General features: G+C 36.7%; 1 protein-coding gene across 2 annotated transcripts in view; it reads left to right on the forward strand.

Annotated features, from left to right (window-relative positions):
- Nucleotides 1-19,751, forward strand: part of Nr3c1 (nuclear receptor subfamily 3 group C member 1) — a 98,660-nt gene that overhangs the window by 60,201 nt on the left and 18,708 nt on the right. The window contains exon 3 of one of the 2 annotated variants that reach the window (XM_090331299.1): nucleotides 18,464-18,630. In XM_090331299.1, the coding sequence (XP_090187425.1) occupies nucleotides 18,464-18,630 (167 nt within the window). The remainder of the gene's footprint in view (nucleotides 1-18,463; nucleotides 18,631-19,751) is intronic. The other variant, XM_090331300.1, reaches the window with a different exon arrangement.

Here is a 19,751-nt window from a genome sequence, read left to right on the forward strand (position 1 = left end):
TGTAAAAATACTTTGAAACGCTTAATACTGCAGACATACATGGATAGATGTGCAATATGCTAGGACAACTGCTAGTTAATGCGTTAAGAGGGATAGCTAGTGACACAGACTAATGGTTAGAGATTCTGGAGCTGGGATGCTTAAAAGAAGAATGTGATTTCATTAGTTCTTAGCTATGTGACCTTAAACATGTAACTTCTCTGAATCTGTGCCGTTGTTAGTCTTTAGAGCAGCAATAATAATGTACATAGAGAAGGAATAATATATCACATTCATGTTTTTTACTGGTCACTATTGAGATAGTATGTGGTTGGTTTTTTGGTTGATTTGTATGTCTTTAGTCAGAGTCGTGGTGGCTAGAACTGATGGAATTTTAAGAAAACACTCTGTTGCATAGATATTAATTCTGTTTCTAAAACAAAAGAAGTCTCCAGAAAAGCTAGATATATTATTGGTGGTCACTCAAGGAACTCATGGTAGAAGGGTACCAGAATCAGATACTCATTACCCATTTGTTGGTCAGGAGAAAGATCGTGCTTCGACTTGAGTACCCTGATACACTGAATGCAAAATGCCATATTACTATTATGCCATTAAGATTTCTATTTTGTAACCCTTTCCCTTTATGCAGTGTTATATTTCTCCCTTATAAGATTTAACCTATGATTGCCAGGTTTCTTGAGCCTCCATGAGACAAAATAGTTTACTGTTTTTTTAGTATTTTGTTCTTTTATTGCCTTTACTTTGAGCTTCCACAAAGTATACTCTCTACCACGAGTCTGAAAATGCTGCTTCTCTACCTTACCCTTCCTGTCCTATTTTATCTCTCGATTGCTTAGCATTGATGCTATCTATTTTTCAAAAAACTTCCTTAATGCCTCAGGTACCTTGATCCCTTAAAATCCTTCTTTCCTTTCCCAAGGGATCATGATGCACAACTGGCCTTTGAGTGTCGTCCACACATGCATAAGATATTCTGTCCAAATAATTATAATTTTAATCCTAAGCACATAACACATTTCCTGGCTCCTGATTAAGAACTGCCTAGTTTTTCCTTGCTCAGAACTAAATGATTCTATCTTAAAATATTTTGGGGCACATTGTTCTCTTAGCTTTTGGTAACATTTTTCTCATAATACCACAGACCCTCTTCTTAACTTTTATACCTTCTCTTAAAGATGATGTACCAAATATATTTCCATGGTTAATTTTATCAGTGCAACTGACATGGCGAAAACCATTTATGTGTACAATGTGTGTGGACCAGTGTCACCTCTTCCAGAAATCCAGTATTCTTACAATATAAATTTTCCAAACATTTTTCTTCAGTGAAACACCTGTTGGCACATTGTGTTATTCATACTGTTTTGACTGTGACTACACTGGATTCCTATTTAAGGTCTGAGAGGCTAATTTGTCATTTTGAACATGGCGTCAGTGGAACAGCTTATGACTCAACAGTTGCATCACTCTGGACAAACACCAAATGGATATGAGCCAAGACATGATGTGATGAAAGACTATTTCTCCCCCCCTCCCTCTTCTATTTCCTTCATTATAAAATGCTGGCCCATGGTGCTAACATTTCAGTTCAGTTCAAAATTAACTGAGGATATTTGCATATGCTATGTTACATATTATATAAGTTAAACATTCTATATTCTGCTACAGTTTATTGAAATACATCTTTCTTTCCCAAGAATTCTATTATAGGAGCAAAACAATAATACCTCCCTAGGAATGTTTGAGAGACTTACGTTAATGCCATTTCAAATTTCTAGTTATATACTTTTAAAAAGGCAAAAGGATATGACACGTGTTCTATTAGAACAATTTTGGCAGTGAGAAGAATTGACGCCTGGTTTTGCCAAGGAATGCTAGTTTTGAACCATGTATCCATATGTCCTGAAAACCCAGTGGTAGATACATTTGTTTATTTATCATGGTCTATTAGTTCTCTGGTTGCTGAGTGACTGACATTTTCTTTCAACTATTCTTAAAATCATTTTGAGAGTGGTCATTCACAATTAATTTTTTAATGCTCAAATGTGTACTCCAGAATTTTAAGAATACCTCTGATTATGCACTAAATGATTTAGTCACATCTTTGGCAAAAGGAATTTAAATTAATGTGCTTTCCTTTAACATTCCATTTTCCTCTGTTTTCATTTTTTGTTTAGAGAGCTGTAACTTGTTTAATATATTTCAGGCTCTTGATCACACCAAGTAATATAACATTATTTGAGCCATTTAGAAATATAAGAGCTTAGCAAATATCTGAAAGAATTTTGTCTATGCTCATAAAAGAACTGATTCTGTTTTATTGAGTGAGCTATCTTCATTATTTATATTTAATTCCTAGCATTCAGTAGTATTTGGGAAATGGGCACATTTTAAAAATGTAGTATCATTCTCCAGTAGGTAATTAGCCCTTCCCCAAGAAGGCAGGCCTAAAGGGTAGGCTCACAGTTTGTTAGCTTCTGTATATGCATACAACCTCTGCTGGGGTTATAATTGATAGCATATTGATTTGTAGACTGAGTTGGGGATATGAGACGGGAATATGGAGTGTTCCAATCCATGAGTATTTGTTTACCCCTACATTTGCTAGTGTTGTATTAGTTTCTTTCATCATTAGCTCTTTCCCTATAGAGCTCTTACATCTTTTATTCCCAGTCCAATGTATGTGTTATTCTATACTCACTAATGGTATTCATTTTCATTTCTTTTTAATGATTTTTACAGGGTAGAAATGATTTTTTCTTCTTCTTTGCCATCATTTCTTAAAATACATTTTTTTTTTGCTGGGCACTAGTGACTCAAGCCTGTAATCCTAGTTACTCAAGAGGCTGAGATCAGAGGATCACAGTTCATTCCCAGCCAAAGTAGAAAAGTCTGTGAGATTCTTATGTCCAATTAACCACCACCAAAAAAAAAAACAAAAACAGAAGTGGCACTGTGGTTCCAGGTAGAAGGGTGCTAGACTTCAGTAAAAAGAGCTCATGGACAGTACCCAGGCCCAGAGTTGAAGCCCCACAACTGACAACAAACAAAAAAAATGATTTTCCCTCTTGATACCATCTCTTAAGTCTCTTTTATTACCAGGATGACAAGTTTTCTTCAGTGTCCCCGTTTTTGTTTTTTTTTAATCTTCTTTGCCTTCAGATAATTGAGTGTGTAACAGCTCAAGTAAACATCCTGTTGTCAGTACCACCACTTTCAGCTGTGTTTGGAATCCTTCAGTCCAGGCTTCCTCCATTTGATCTTTATAGAGAATAAGGCCTGCAGTTTTCTATAATAAAAAGAAAGAGAGGAAGTGTGAAAGAACGAATTGCTTTTGTTTTTTGAAACAACTCAAGGGAAACGTGAAATTTGCAAGAAATAGAAAAGATGTAAAGATAAGGACACTTTCCTCAAACATACTATTTATATGCTTAGAGATAAGACAGCAAGTGTACCATTTATCAAATAATAAAAGTATTAGTTTTAAAAGGAACATTCAGTGTCTGAATGAAATTTAACTGTTGGCAATTTGACCTCTTGGCAATTAAAAAGATGGTAGCATTAATGAAAAGCCCAATATAAGGACTTTAAGCAAACAGAAGATACTCCAGAAAAGTAAGAGCACAAAGGCAAGTGGGGAGAAAAGAGGATTCACAGCCCAGTAGAGGATCCTAAGAGAGGTCAAGTTCATGTAACAAAAAGAAAGCAAATCATCACAGCTGGAATAGAGGAGATAAATATTGTGACTATTTGCTGCCTTTTCCTATTTCTTTTATTTTGAATTTTTAAAAATGGACTATCAAACAAATTATTGTATATGTTAGAATAATTTTAGAACAGATACAGGCACTTTGCCCTACAACCAGGGCAAGACAGTCTTAATACCTCCTGTAACTTTTCAACATTACAGTCATGCCTCCCTCATCCGAGAATTAACTGCTCTAACAAAACAGTAACTGCTTCCTTCTTTTTCTTATGATTGTATATATCCTTAAGCAATGTGGCTTATTTTATAGGCTATGTTTCTTGGTGTCTTCTCTCACTCAACATTCAAAAATTCATCCGTATTTTTTTTCTTTTGTCAGTTGTGTATCTTGAACTCTAGGCCTGGGGCCTCATCCTTGAGCTCTTCAGCTCAAGGCTACCAACCTACCCTGGAGCCATGGTCCCACTTCCAGTTTAGTGGTTAATTGGAGATGAGTCTCAAGGACTTCAGTGTCTGGGCTGGCTTTGAACAGTGATCCTCAGATCTCAGCCTCTTGAGTAGTTAGGATTACAGGCGTGAGTCACCACACCCAGCCTCACCCATATTCTTATATATAATTTTAGCCTTTTCACTGATAGGTGGTATTATGTCCTTAGACATAATGGATGTTTGGTGTCTATTCCATTAAGATGAAAACGGAATTACTTTTGGTGGATTTGTATGAAAAGTATTTCTTCTTGGATGTATAAGTTCAGAAATGGAGTTGCTAAGGATAGTTCATCACTAAAATAATTAGATATTTTATTAATCCCAAATTGCCTTCCTAGGTGAGTGTTAAACTCCAGGCCTCAAATTTGCTTGACTTGCTTGGTCAGTTGGCCCCACCACTCCAGCTCCACTTTTTGCTGGTTACCTTGCAGATGGAGTCTTATGTATATTTCTCTCCAGGCTATCTTCAAACTTCAGTCCTCTAGATCTCAGACTTCTGAGTAGGTAGTATTACAAGAGTGAGCTATCATCATCTAACTTGAACTTAACAAAATATTATCAAATGTTTGGGATCTGTTGGGTATATGATAGGAAAATTTAAATTCCTAGCTCTGAAATTGTTTTTGTCACTCCTGGGCTTGGGCTCAGGGCCTGAACACTGTCCTTGGGTTTTCTCAAGGCTAGAGCTCTACCATTTGAGCCACATCACCACTTCTGGCTTTTTTCCTTTCTATGCATGTGGTACCAAAGAATCAAACCCAGACCCAGGTGTTCATGCATGCTAGGCAAGCACTCTACCAGTAAGCCAAACTCCTGGCCCCTTTTATCTCTGATTTTTAATGAATCTGAGTAAGTCTTGAAGTGTTTCTTAGGTATTCTGTGTTCCTATTTTTTTTACAATATTTGAATATGGGTTTTTCTTTTGATGGAGGAATTCATATTTCTAATGGGTGTCTGTCTTTATAATGAAACTCTTATATATATATATATACATATATAATTTATCATCAGTGACTAGGGTTGTTTCTCTTAGATTTGACCTAATTATCATACATATCAAAATTTTCTGTTAAAAATATTTTAGGCACTATTATTTTTAAATTGGAACTCTAGTTTACTGTTACTTGAAAGAAATCTTTCCATATTCTTAGACTTTGAGTCAACTTCTTGATTTTGACCACCTACCTTTATTGCCCTGCTCCCCAATTCTTGTTGGAACATTTGCTGTGTTTATTAGATTGCTGTTCGCTTTTCCTGCTGGTGACTTAGTGGACCTTGCCTTTGCCCATCTGTTTTCTACCTCATAAAAATAAACTAGGCCTATTATTTTCTTTCATTGCCTTTAAAATTGTAAACCTCTAAGCATCTTATTTTTCTGGGTTCCGGAGGGAGCTAGAATAAATGTATGTTCAATTAACATTCTATCATTTTATTTTCAAACTTCCATACACTTCAGTTACATGTCTAAGAACTATCATTTGTGCAACAATAATTACTTATAAACATCACAGATAATAAAATCAGACTTAATTTTTAAACAAAAATTTAAAATGTATTGGGCTCATAGATGTGTCCTCAATGTATAAAATATTAGAATACTTAGTATCTAAAATATACTCCATAAGACAAACAAGACAAAAGGAAGTAGGTATCTTATCCATTCATGTTTCACCACAGTTGTTTCGCTTAGCAGATATGGGCAAATGCAGGTGTCATGCATCCTAGAGAAGCAGTTTAACAATACATGTGAAATTCCAGCACTTGGAAAGACCCTCTTAGGGGAACATGAACCAGTACAATACATGTGAAAAATTCTGAAGTGGTCCATTGTCTTGTCTTGCCATCTAGGATTTTAACTTAAATTCAACTGAAAGTATTTGCAGAGAAAGCTGTGTACAATAGTAATTATTCATAATAGTTTGTTTTAAAGCAAAGAATGGGAGAACAGGGGTGTCACATCTGAATAGTTTCCAAACTTTGAAGAACAAGATCTGTTGACAGGAAGTTTCTCAAAATGTTAAGTAAGCAAATGAACAGTGGCTCACATGTAAAAAGCAAGGTACAGTCACCTATAGCATTATCTCCAAAATAAATAAGACAAATGTCTTGAAAGTTGAAGGCTATGTATTGAAGTGTTAGAAAGCCTCCGTACCTTTTGCCTTTTATGGAAGTTGGCTGTTACTGGGAGAGTACGAGGAAGCCTGGAAATTGAGGGTCAATGGGTACACAAATGCAGCAGTGATACTCACTAGACATTATGTTGAAGATGAATATACAACATGGGGGCCTGGAGGGAGAAAACAATGGAAGAGATGACACTGTCCAAAAAGAAATGTACACATTACCTCACTTATGTAACCCTCTGCACACATTTATAACAGCAGCTTTTTAAAAGTGTTTGGTAGTTTTATCTTATAAGTATGTTAGCTTTAATATCTAAAACTTTTTGATGTCTTACACATATTCACACTAAATAATTTAACTAATTTCAACATAGCTTACTTTGGCAAAGAGCTGTATTTCAAGTTGTGCATTTCTAAATGGATTTAAAGTAGCCCTGGAGTAGATTATGAGTTAGACTTTAAGGGTACAGTAATACATTTTTCTCCAGTTGAGAATTGGAGTTATGTGAAATTTATTCAGTTTTCTTCTCCTCAGGAGTAGAGAACTGGGTAACAATGAGAATTGCTTTGGCATATCCCATTCTGCAATCTATGATGCTATTTGTTGATGCTAATAAGAAGGGAAGCAATCTTTGTGTATTCAAAATGGGTCTCTGTTGCCCACAAAGGGTCACTCAGTAGATTCAGCTGTCCAATATAACTTGCCCCAAAGGTACAAGCCCTTTGTTTTCTCTGCTGCTGTTTTCAAGTCACTGGTCCTCATTCTTTTCAGGTTTAGAGGAGGGTGGGGGTCCTGGGGCTTGAACTCAGGACCTAAGTGCTGTCCCTAAGCTTTTTTTTTTTCCTCAAAGCTAAAGCTGTACCACTTGAGCCACAGTTTTACTTCTGCCTTTTAGGTGGTTAATTGGAGTTAGGATTCTGATGGGCTGGGTTTGAACTGTGATCTTCAGGTATTAGCCTCCTGTGTAAGTAGGATTGCAGACATGAGCCACCCACTCCTGGCTGGGGTTTTCTTTTTTTTTTAATATTTTTATTGTAATTAATAAAAGGGTTACATGATATTTGCCAGATAGAAGGTGCATTAATTCACATACATTGATACCCTTTCACATGTCTTGGTACCCATTACCCTCCCCCCCACCCCCATCTTGTTTTCTCCCCTTCCCTATCCAATTTCAAATAACCAAATACAAATATATCCAATATATCAGATAACAAAGTGAGATACTGTAACAATATGATATAACCAAGGGACAGCAAAAGAGATGAGAGATAACATAGTACATTAAGGACAACAATAATTCATTATACGGCTTTTGTATCAATATCCTGGAGGTCCTTTCAATTAGCTTCATACTATATGGCCTTATGTATCAAGGTTTTGCTCTATTGCAAATTTCTGCTAGGAAAGCCCAAGGTTTCTACAGATTATGACAAATGAGGGAAACCATTGAGCCTAAGTTCCTTTGAGTCTGGCTTACTTCACTTAGTATGATTTTTGTATGATTTCCATTTCCTAACAAATGGGGCGATGTCGTTTTTTCTGACAGCAGCATAGAATTCCATGTGTACAAATACCACATCTTGTTAATCCACTCATCAACTGAGGGACATCTAGGTTGGTTCTGTATCTTTGCTATGGTGAATAATGCTGCAATGAACATTGTTGTGTTAGTGGATTTAGTATGCCCTAGTTTCTGGATGGTTGGGTAAATGCCAAGTAGTGGAATTGCTGGGTCATAGGGGAGCTCTATGTTTAGCCTTTTGAGGCACTGCCATACTGCTTTCCATAGTGGTTGAATAAGTTTGCACTCCCACCAACAGTGTAGTAGTGATCCCTCCTGGCCACATCCCCTCCAGCACCTGTTGTTATTAGAATGGCCAGGCCAGGATTAGGAAAACTAACTGGAGTGAGGTGGAATCTTAGAGTTGTTTTGATTTGCATTTCTTTTATAACCAGAGATGTTTAGCATTTCTTCATGTGTCTATAGGCCATTTTTGTTTCTTCTTCAGAGAAGACTCTTTAAGTCTTTGGCCCATTTTTTAATGGGATGGTTGTTACTTTGGAGGTTAGTTTTGGAGTGATTTAATTTTTTGAGCTGTTGATGTATTTTAGATATGAGGCCTTTGTCTGTTGTATGGTTGGTGAAGATCTTCTCCCACTCTGTAGGCTTCCTAATTAATTTACTAGCTATGTTCTTTGCCATACAAAAGCTTTCTTTTTTAACTTATTTTCCATTCTCTTAGCTCTAAGATAAACGCTGAATTTTTGAACAAGCTTGTTTCTCGGATACCATTAATATGCTCTTGTCTCCTGTATTCAGGCCAAAAATGAACATTTCCTCCGTGGGGTGATTCAGTGGATAGCGAGTTTAGCAAGGCATCGTAATTTTTAAAACTCCACTTGTTCTATTCCTGCTTGTTGTATTCTTCCTAAGGCTTAGACATTAAGAATCTGTGGTCTGTGATTCTTAGAGGGGATGGATGACTAAAACAAAACAACTAACTGGACACTGGTCCTGTCATAAAATGTTCCCAGAACAGCTAAACTCATCCGCCAAACTACCTAAGAGGTAGCAGTCCACACTGTGGTGTTGGTTTATTGCTCCAAACAGTTGTCAGTTTCAGTATTAAAGAAGCACTTAGCTGCAATGAAACATTTTAGAGTAGGGTTTTCAGGCAATGTTCATAACTTGTCCTTAAAGTACTATTGGTGTTTCAGTTTTGGCAGGTACTAGGTATGTTGTGTTCTGTGTTAAACTATGGTCTTTGAAACCCTGTAGTCCTTTTTTTATTTCATATATTCTGTGATTTCAAATCATGTTGGTTTTTGGAATGTGTGTTGGTCCTAGGGCTTGAACTCAGAGCCTGAGAAGTGCATTTCCAGTCATTTCACTTATCATTGACAGAAATGTCCAGTCTACAAAGTGGCATTCAAACAGGTTCCCTTCCTGTATCCCTTAGAACAGCAGCAAAATCGCATACATTCACATTCTTACTCTTATTAGAAGTGATTTGTTTAATGCTTCAATAAAGCATTAAGCAGCTCTGAAAAGTTTATTTTATTAGAATATATTGGTTTTACTTGCCAAATTGCAAATTGCTTTTAATCTTTCCCTTTTTTCTAAAATAATTGTAAGTTTTCTTTCTGTGATTTTCATTTGAAAGGTATGGGCTATATCTTCCACTCCACTGCTAATCATTATCCTTTTTCAAGGAAACCTGCTCTGTGCCCTTCAAATTTTCTTTTTTAGTTTTGGATCTAGACTTTATTTTAAGGTGGTATATACAAGACCCATATAGATCTAGACCTAGATATATAAAGCTGAAATATAGACAGTGGATCTCATTAAGTCACCACCTTCAAATTTTTATATGCTAAAGCAGAGTTCCTTTGGTCACTTTCTTTTCCATTTCCATATGGCTTTAAAATGTTAGCAAATACCATTTTAGAAGCAGCATGGGCTTTACTAGGAAAGTAGCACGGTAATTTATGATTCTGAAAACCAGAACTTGTTTTCTATTACTAAATTTGTAAAGGTGAAACTCCATTGTGGCTTATTTTTTTGGCATTATGTTAATAATTTGAGAAATTTATCTGAGGACGTGTTTAAATAATTTATCAAAGGCGTTTACTGGAAGACAAGGAAGTATTGAATCATATTTTACCCTTGTCATTATCTGCTCTTGTGTCCTTGACACCCACTGACCTCTTTCCGCTTCCCAAATAGACATGAAAATAGAAGGGGATTAATTGTTATCGTCATTATTTTGTCATGGGGCCTGGGTTCTGTACTGAGCTTTTTTATTCAAAGTTAGAACTGTGCCACTTGGAGGTACAAATCCACTTCCATTATTCTGGTGGTGAATTAGAGATAAGTGTCTCACAGACTTTTCTGTCTGGCTGAGCCATTAGTACCTAGAATTTTTTTTAAATCTAGATTCTGCATATGCTAGGAAACACATGTCTTTTTGAGTCTAGCCTATTGATTCATCATGTTTAAAGCACAATTTTCCTGCAAATATAATTTCATTCTTTGTTATGGCTGAATAAGACACTACTGTGTATTTCCCACACATTTATTTTTTTAACTATTCAGCAGTTGGTGAATATGTAGTGTGATCCTGTAGCTTGGCTGTTGTGATTAGTGCCTCAATATACACAGGCATGTAGTAATCTCTACTGTGCTATCTTAGATTCATTTGACTATATAGCCAGAGCTGTAGAGCTGGAACACATAGTATTTTTAGTTTTATTAAGGAACTCTCTATGTTTGTCCTCTTTAATAACAGCCATTCTGAGAGGTGAGATAGGATCTCTGTGCCATTTATGTATTTGTTCCTCAAATTTTAAGAATTGTCTGTCCAATTTACTTCTCCAGTATTGATAGGGTTTCTTTTTTAGTTCTTTTTTATGTTTTAGTACTTTCCCTATGTTTCTCCCTATGCTTCTCTGTATGTTTCCTATAGAAGTTTGAGTTTCAAGTCTTACATTGAGCTCTTTGAACCATTTTGAGTTAGATTTTATACAAAGTAAAATCTAGTTTGCATCTTACATGTGGATATTCTGTTTTCCAGCTTTATTTGTTAGAGGTTACTTTTTCCTTTTGTACACTTTTTGCTTTTGTACAACACAGTTTTTAAATGTTTGTTGAGATTAGGAATCGGTAACCTTAGCTTTATTTCTGGATCCTTCCTGTATTGTTTTATTGATCTGTACCACACATTTAAAAGAAAACCCTAATCTGAAGATACAGAGTAACCAATAAATGGGAATTAATGAAAATGTTCATTTGTTACCTGTGGTAACTATCATTTCATTTCCCCTTAGTAACTGTAGGACTATCATTATACTGTTCTCATTGAATCTACTCTAGATAGTCAGTTTATGTGTTTGTGTATGTTTAAAATGAAATAGCAATGGACTAGACATCTTACTAGTATATTATATAGGATCCTGGAATAGTGATGTGTAACAGATTGTCACATCACTTTTAAGTATGTGTATCTTTTTGATGTGTTGTAACAATGCTTATTTGGGCGAAATCTTTCTTGAAAATAAAAACAGTTGCAAATTATGTTTGTTTACATTAGTACATCACAGTAAAAAGCTACAGAGTAGAGAACACTGTTCCTTAAAGGGAAGACCTGGGAAACTCTTCAGCATGGCTAACCATGTTGATTTGGTGTATCAGAAGAACCAAATGTTTTGTAAGTGTGTCCTATCGTGTCCCTTACACCAAAGTCCACTTCTCTAAATCTGGTTTCTTATGGATGTTGAAAATAGTGTTCATCACATAGAACTATGGATAGGATTAAATTACAGAATACATACTGAACTTTCAAGGTGGTACCTGTATAATTTGGAGTATAATTTCATAAGCTGCTTCAAATTCTAAATATAAAGTAAAATAGAACATAATTGAACTTTGTATAGACTACTAATATGAAGAAGCACAAACAACGGCCTGACCTCAAAGAAGCTACTAGTAGCAACAGGTGATATATATGTATACATGTAAGTGTCTAGATGCTATGAGGGAAATGGGGACAAAAACATGAGAAGGGGCATCAATGTGTGAGAAGTAATGCACCTACTATTTTGAATATAACTCACCCCTCTAACATGACAATAAAAAATAGTGTGGGGTGGCGTGGGAAAATAGGAAGGCAAGGCCAAAAATGCATAATATAAAGTATTGAATTGGTTCAAGCCCAGGGTGAGACAAGGCAGCATGAACAGGAGAGAAAGGGCATGATATAATCAGCTATGATAGCACATTCATGTAATCCCATATATTGAGTAGGTGAAAGCAGGAGGATCTTGAATTTTAAGGTAGTTTGGGAGTTATTCCCTTAGAAATAATGCCACTTACTTGCACTTTGTGTATACATAGTTGAAGAAAGTTACGAGTTGTGCTTTATCTCTGACATGCATTGCCTTCCCTGAAGATGTCACAGTCATAATTCTGCATGTGCCCAGCTAGGTGTTATTATCTATGTACATGCATAGGAAATAAGCACTGAATGAGAACAAAAGCAGGTCTGCAGTCTAGAACACATTTCTCCAAAAACACTCGTACTCTGTCACTACTCAGGGTTTGGTGCCTAGACTTCCTCCTAAGTGAATGATGCATGGTTTAGAAAAGCTGTCTTAGGTTAAAATCTCTCTACCCATAAATACAAGAACAATTAGTGTTTCTTTCACTTGCTTAAAGTAATGTCAAATGTGTTCTATGGAAACCATCTAATAGAAATATAGTGAAAGTCTTCCCCTCGAGTACATTTATATTTGATTTGAAAATTATCACATAGCTTCCAGTAATCCCTTAGCTAAAGATAAACAAGCAGTTAGAAAATATAATCACCTGGGGTGTGCAGCTGAGTATTTACATTTTTCCTAATGAACAAAGATAAGAAGTGCAGGTGACTTTAATGTGTAAAAACTAGCTTTTAGTGCTGGCCCTAGAGGGAAAAATAAAACTAAATTACTGGCTTGAGCTAATTCTATCATTGATAACTAGGCCTGTATCATCTCTGGTACTCAGCTCTGTTTCTGAGTCTCTTGACTTGGCTTGAATCAAACCGCTTGAAAGTGTCTCAAAAGAACAGTTACTCCTTTTTTTCTTCCCATGTTTATTATCATCCATGAGTTGTTATACTTTGATCACTTATCCCTCTGTTACCCTCCCCTTTCCCAAACCCATCAATTTGAAGCCATTTCTGATCCCTATTGAGTTTTGTTTTCCTTCCACTTTATGTTTCAAGGTTACTAGCAAAGGTTTCTGAATCTCAGAACTATGGACATCTGAAGCTGACTAATTCTCTGTTGTGGGGGCTGCCATAAGTACCAGCAGCATGTTCCCAATTGTGACAATTCAGTGTCCCTGGGAACAGACCTACTCCCTGCGGAGAAGTAATGCCTTATGATATCTGAACACTGACAAGCCAATGAGCATGTACTTATTCCATTTACAGTGGTTAAAAATTAATCCAGTTGTAGCAGCTGTAGTTTCAAGACTTTTCCCATGTTAGTTAATGCTTGCTTCCTGAGGTGATACTATGAGTTCTGCTTTTTCTTCAAGTGGATTTCTTATATTACATTGAAAATGATTGAATTCAAGTCAGACACCACATTACGGTGTGTAGACATACAGCTTCTCTGTCCGTAGGCTCTGAAGAGAAGCCACAAATTTAATAAACAATACCATATCCTTTAGTAGAGACACATGATTGTCTTTGTGAAAACAAGACAACTGAGAATGAAGAAAAGTTAAAAGATCACCAGGCTACTACAAGGTGGTTGGGTTATAAAATCTTTAAGTTTTAATTTCTGATTTAAAAACATCACTCTTTTCCAAAACAGCATTTCTGAGTATGGTCGATGGGCCCAAGAGAGTCCCCTACACCCCTGTAAATACTGTTTGTGAATAAGTTGTATTAACTGTGTTGTCACTAATAAGATTAAAAACAAGATTAAACAACTCCTGGCAGAAGTTTTGATGTAACTCTCTTAAAACATCCTTGAAGAAGCAAATATCACCAATGGCCCACACATATATTGTTTTGCTTTTAACCATTATTTTATAATGCTTTTTTTTGAGTGGCAGTACTGGGACTTGAACTCAGAGACTCATACTCTTGCTGGCAGTCTTAAATCGATGAATCATGTCTTTGGTTAGGGACAAATAAGGGTCTCTCTGATTTGTCTGCCTGGATGGCTTCGAACCTTGAACCTCATATACCTAAGAGATATTCATGTATTGCCCAGTGGCTCACACTTGAAATCCTAGCTACTTGAGTATTTGAATGCCAAAATGGAAAGATGAATAAAACAGACTATACATACCATTACGTGGCTGTCTCAAAGAAAATCTGTAAGAAAGAATATTAAAGTTGAACTTGAATGAAAAACAAACCATGATAATATAGTTTCACCTTTGGGTAGATACTTTCTCAAAAATGACAAAGCAATCTTTGTACTTTAAAGTGACAGTATTATTACCAATTGACAGAAAGCAGCTTTCAAACACAAATTAGAAATTTTAAGACATTGTCAGTATTTGAAAGATTCACAAAATTCAGTGAACCACTATTTTTCAAATTACTAATGGCTCATATAACTTGAGCGTTTTTCCTCCCTAAAATATGAATCCTTCAAAAATCTCAGATTTCAGACCATATCCAAAACTTTATACAATCTGAGATCTCATGTATTTTGGATAAGGAATACTCAACTTGTATTACATTAATCATTCAAGTGCAAGATAGTTAAATATAACAGAGTTAGAATTACATTGCCCTTATACCGGGAAAGCTGGTCTATAATTACCTGACTGTAAGCTTCTCAATGACCATGAACCTTCCCTGATCTCTCGGTGAAGTTATCTAGAATTTCTCTTTGCTTGGGGTTCTCCAGTGGGAGAGGAGGAGTAAGAGGGAAGAGGAAGAGATAAGCTCTAGGGGCAAGGAAGAGACCTATTGACCATCACCAAGTATATAGCAGAGCTTTATGTAACCAATATATAAACCACAGTGTGTAAAATGGTGTTAAAAGAGGTTAAATCTGCCTGCCACTGTCATATAACTATTAAACACAGCCCTGCAGCTGGGATTTGAACCTAGGTTTGTGCGTGCATATGACTAAATGCCCTACAGTAGGACAGTGTCATAGACCAGCTAAAAGGTGATTCTGCCACTTCATCCTTCCCAGATAAATTCCAAGGCTTGGTATCATTTTTTTTTTTACTTTGCCAGCCCTGGCTTGAACTCAGGACCTGAGCACTGTCCTCGGGCTTTCTCAATGCTAATGCTGCACCACTTCTGGCTTTTGCAATGTATGTGGTTCCAAGGAACCCAGGTCTTCATTCAAGCTAGGCAAGCACTCTACCACTAGGTTATACTCCCAGCCCTTGTCATTTCTGTAATGAATTTCATGCAGGAAATGGCTTTCTGTATCCACACAGTGCCTGGCTTTCGAATGCAGGAAATATGTGGCTGTAATTTTCTTGCATATTTCATGCTCTTCTTAAGGTCTGTAGTTAACTGTCGCAATCCAGCCATGAACCTCCTTACAATACGTTCTGTGCCATAAGCTCACAACCTCTGGCATGACTCATGTTGAACACACTTGCTTTTTTGAGGAGGAGTCAGCATCATTCAAGCATATTTTTTCCCTGTGGCTCTTGATTTAAACAATAGTGTCCTAGACATAATCAGTTTAAAACAGGTCCTCACCACCTCTCCAGACTGGTCCTAGTGGTATCATCTGTAATAGTCACTGCTTACTCAGTGTACAGTTTACAGGTCTGCCACAGTATTTTGCTCTTCCGTTCAAAGTGGGAAAGGTATGCTGTTATTTTGGCCTACTTAGAACTTCTACCAGGGCTTCTTACTAGAAGATGGCAATGGTTAGATACATCTTGAGTTCTAACCATTTTGTTGTACCCCAGTGTTTCCCTAACAATATCATAGCAAATAACATTTACAATTTAATACCATTTTGTATTCATGGTGTTCAGTATGGAATATCACAGTCATCTTTGTGTGACAGAAGTTGATTATTTTTTCCATTGATGTCTGTGGTCCACCTGGCAGCTTTCCACTCACTCAGTTCTTATCTGATATAGCCCTGAAGGAATGCCAACAGCCGGAGTCCCAGCTACTATTCTTTGTATTCATTGAGTTTTAACCTTCCCACTTGCCATCTGTACCTTACAATTGAGTGGGCTGAACACATTTTGCATATATTCTAATTTGTATAAGATAATCCGGGGAATGATATCCTTGCTTTTAGGCTTGATATTTACCTTCCAGTTACGTGGTGCTTATTTATAAAATGTTTTCCTGAACAAAGAATTAATGTATATTGCCAGGGGTGGGGTCTCACACCTATAATCCCACTCAGGAGGCTGACATCTGAGGATCAAAGTTCAAAGCCAGCCAGGGCACAAAAGGACTTGAGACTTATCTCCAGTTAACCTCTAGAAAATAGGAAGTGGAGCTTGGTTCAAGGGTAGGGTAGTAGCCTTGAGCTGAAGAGCTCAGGGACAATGCCCAGACCCATGCCCCATCCAAAAAAAAAAAAAAAGAATGTATATCGAGTGCCTGCTCAAAGGTGGAAATTATGTGCTAGATTTTTTTTCTGTATTTTATTGTCATAACCCACAGACTCTATCTTCCCCAAGACCAATGAGGATCCACAGGCTCAGTCGAATAGACACTTACCCTAGGTCATAGACTCTGTTGAGTGATATAGCTCAGATCTGAAACATGTCAGTTTAACCACGGTTAGGCTCCCAGCCAGCCACCTGCTTCTGCCTGTCTGACTTATCTAGAGGTGGTGATGTCCTTTGAACAGGGTTGTGGGGAATAAATGAGATTGTCATCATGGAAGTATAGACTATAAATTGGTGGTGCTGGTTGGCTCATGCCTTTAATCCTGGCTACTCAGGAGGGTGAGATCTGTGGCTACTCAGGAGGGTGAGATCTGAGGATTATAGTTTGAAGCCAGCCTGGGCAAGTCTTTCAGGCTCTTATCTGGAATTAATCACACACACACAAAAAAGAGGTGGAGCTGTGGCTCCAGTAGTAGAGCACTAGCCTTAAGCAAAAGAAGCTCAGAGCCTAGGCCCCAAGTTTAAACCTCAGGAACATCATAAAAAATTCATTTTTATACACGCATGCATGTATGTAAGCAAAATCCAAGAAACATCCAGAAGAAATACTATAAAGCTTTAAACAATGTACTCACTTTCTATAATCTGTGCAAGCGACCAGTTCCTAATATAGATGTCAAGTGAAAGGAACTGGCCGAGCAGGAATAGGAGCATCTTTAGAACAGAGACGCTAACAACGTGATTGCTTCCACCTTGCTGCTCTCTGCAGTCACACCAGGACCTTCCTACTTCCCTATAAAGCTGGTGCAAAGTAGCTCCTGGCAATTAGTCACAAGTTTCCATTAATCAAGGTCCTTTCAGGTTATTCTTTTACAGGGCTCCAATATTCAGCCAGTCTGCTCCCAAATCTAGGAAGGGATCCATTGTGATATGAAAACATGCAGAAATTCTTCTCAATGGTGTTCAGAGAACAAGTGAAACCCTGGGGCATATTCCTAGTATTGGGAAGCAGGAAATGCTGTCCTATTTATCCAAACCCTTCTAGATGAACAGAGTTAGCAAGGTGCAAGGACCTATCTTTGAGGGGAGGATTTAAAGGAAGGTTGCTAGTCTACATATGTTCAAGATTGCTTGAGAACATACTATCATATTAGAAGCTGGAAGTCTCGAAATTCTTTGTACCTCCACAATACAATTTTGGTTCTAAAGTTAAGTGTATAAGATAAAGTTGTTTAGGCAGAAACAATATTGAAAAGTAGAGTTAATACAAAAAAAATAGAATAGCTAATTTGTTCTTTATAAATATATTTCTATAAAGCAATAAAAATAAATAAGCAAAATATTAAGATGAGGTATTTTTAGGTTAAGAGTTCAGCCATTGTATTTCTTTTGATCTTCCCAAGAGAACCAGTAGACCTATACTCTCATTGTAGTAATAAATTTGCAAAACAAAAATGAGACCTGGTAAGAGCTGCAGGTTTACATTTTCACCTTTTTCTATGAAGTGTTTTCACTGAGAAAAAAACGATATTATTCACATTTGAAAGCCTATTCATTTTTCACAAATGTGATTTTTTGCATGAATCTTTTATAAGTGATGAGGGACTAGGATGACAATAAGATACAGGACTAAGGTGGTAAGCAAAACAAAGTACTTTAGTGCTCTAATAGAGAACATAGATAAAATTGTAGTATGATTTGATTGATAGGCTGATTCCCTAAGAAATTAAAGGGAAAAAAGGTACCTTTGTGGGTAGTGGAACTATCCTATCATAGTGATAATTCCTTGAGTTATCCATTTATGAAATGCACACTGTAAACAGTATAAAAATCATATAGAATTAAAAGTTTGATTGCTAAATGAACTACTACCTTACCATTCTTTTGGGGGAAGCTTAATTTTATAACATTCAGACAGAATATTTGAGTTCCTGCTAGTGCTGGAAAACAGAGTTCAGTGTGAACATGCTGACATTGCATGAGAAACTAAGATGTTTTCTGACATTCCTGTTTTTTCCCTTTAGCCCTGGCATGAGACCAGATGTAAGCTCACCTCCTTCTAGCTCCTCAACAGCAACGGGACCACCTCCCAAACTCTGCCTGGTGTGCTCTGATGAAGCTTCAGGGTGTCATTATGGGGTCTTGACATGTGGAAGCTGCAAAGTCTTCTTCAAAAGAGCAGTGGAAGGTAGTGTGTGTTTTGAAGAGTTTTATGCTTCCTATTTCTTGTAGTGAATTTTGAAATGTTCATTGTATGCAAAGCCCAGCCAGAAACACAAAAAAGCACAACTAGAATGAAATGGAAATGTATTTAAACTGATGGGAGAGATTGGGTGATAAAATGGATAGAGAATTTGGGTGAAATCAGTACTGTAAGACAGAGCTATCATATAAAATAATTTGGGCACAGTGAGCATTAACATAATGTTCATAATATGAAGTTCAGTGCTTTCAATCATCATATTCAAGTTGATTTCAAAGCCACCAACATGAGTGGCAGTGGGAATTCACTAATTTAACCCCTTATCAAACCTGGGCAATCCTGATGAGTTCCCTATGGGATATTACTGAAGTACAGAGCCTGGAATTTAGAATTAAGTTATAAACCCTACTGGATGTCAGGAAAGAGTGATTTTACTATGTGTGTTGATTTACTATAAACCTAACTCTTATTGCGGATTACTGCTGATTGGCAATAAATAGCATTTTGTCTCAACAAGTGAATCCTCTTGGGAAAAAAAATAGGTACCTAGTTATTTCCAAAAAGTTTGAAATCGGTATGGCCTGAATAGATTATATTAAACCTCTTATTAAAAATTAATATAATCAGACGTTTAGGTAAAGAAACTAACAATCCTTATACAATCAATGTTAATTTGGCCTTTTTGTTTGTATGTCCTTGAGAGGTAGAGGAGTCTTTTGTTCAAAATTACATTGCCCCTACCTTGACCACAAGGATGCAAGTTTGTTATCAAGGAAATAAGGAAACTCCTGCAACTACTCTTAATATTTGAGTCCCTGCTATTGCTTGAAAGGAGTTCAGTGTCAATATGCTGACATTGCACGAGAAGCTAAGAGACGTGCCTGTTTTCCCTTTTCTGCAATGTACCTAACAGTGTGGTTATATTTAGTCTTCAATGATCACTGCTACCTGCAAATGGCTAGATGGACTGCAGATCTGATAGTTCTTTCTGGGGCTCATTGTTTCACATGCTTTTACAATATAGGGATGTTTGAATTTACCTTTGAATAGTAATTTTAAAATGTTACTATTTTGTTATCCACTGGATAACAGAACATTAGTTCTGATTT

The sequence above is a fragment of the Megascapheus bottae genome, chromosome 4 (assembly GCF_031878675.1).
Source record: "Megascapheus bottae isolate mThoBot1 chromosome 4, mThoBot2.hap1, whole genome shotgun sequence".
NCBI classification, from domain to species: domain Eukaryota; kingdom Metazoa; phylum Chordata; class Mammalia; order Rodentia; family Geomyidae; genus Megascapheus; species Megascapheus bottae.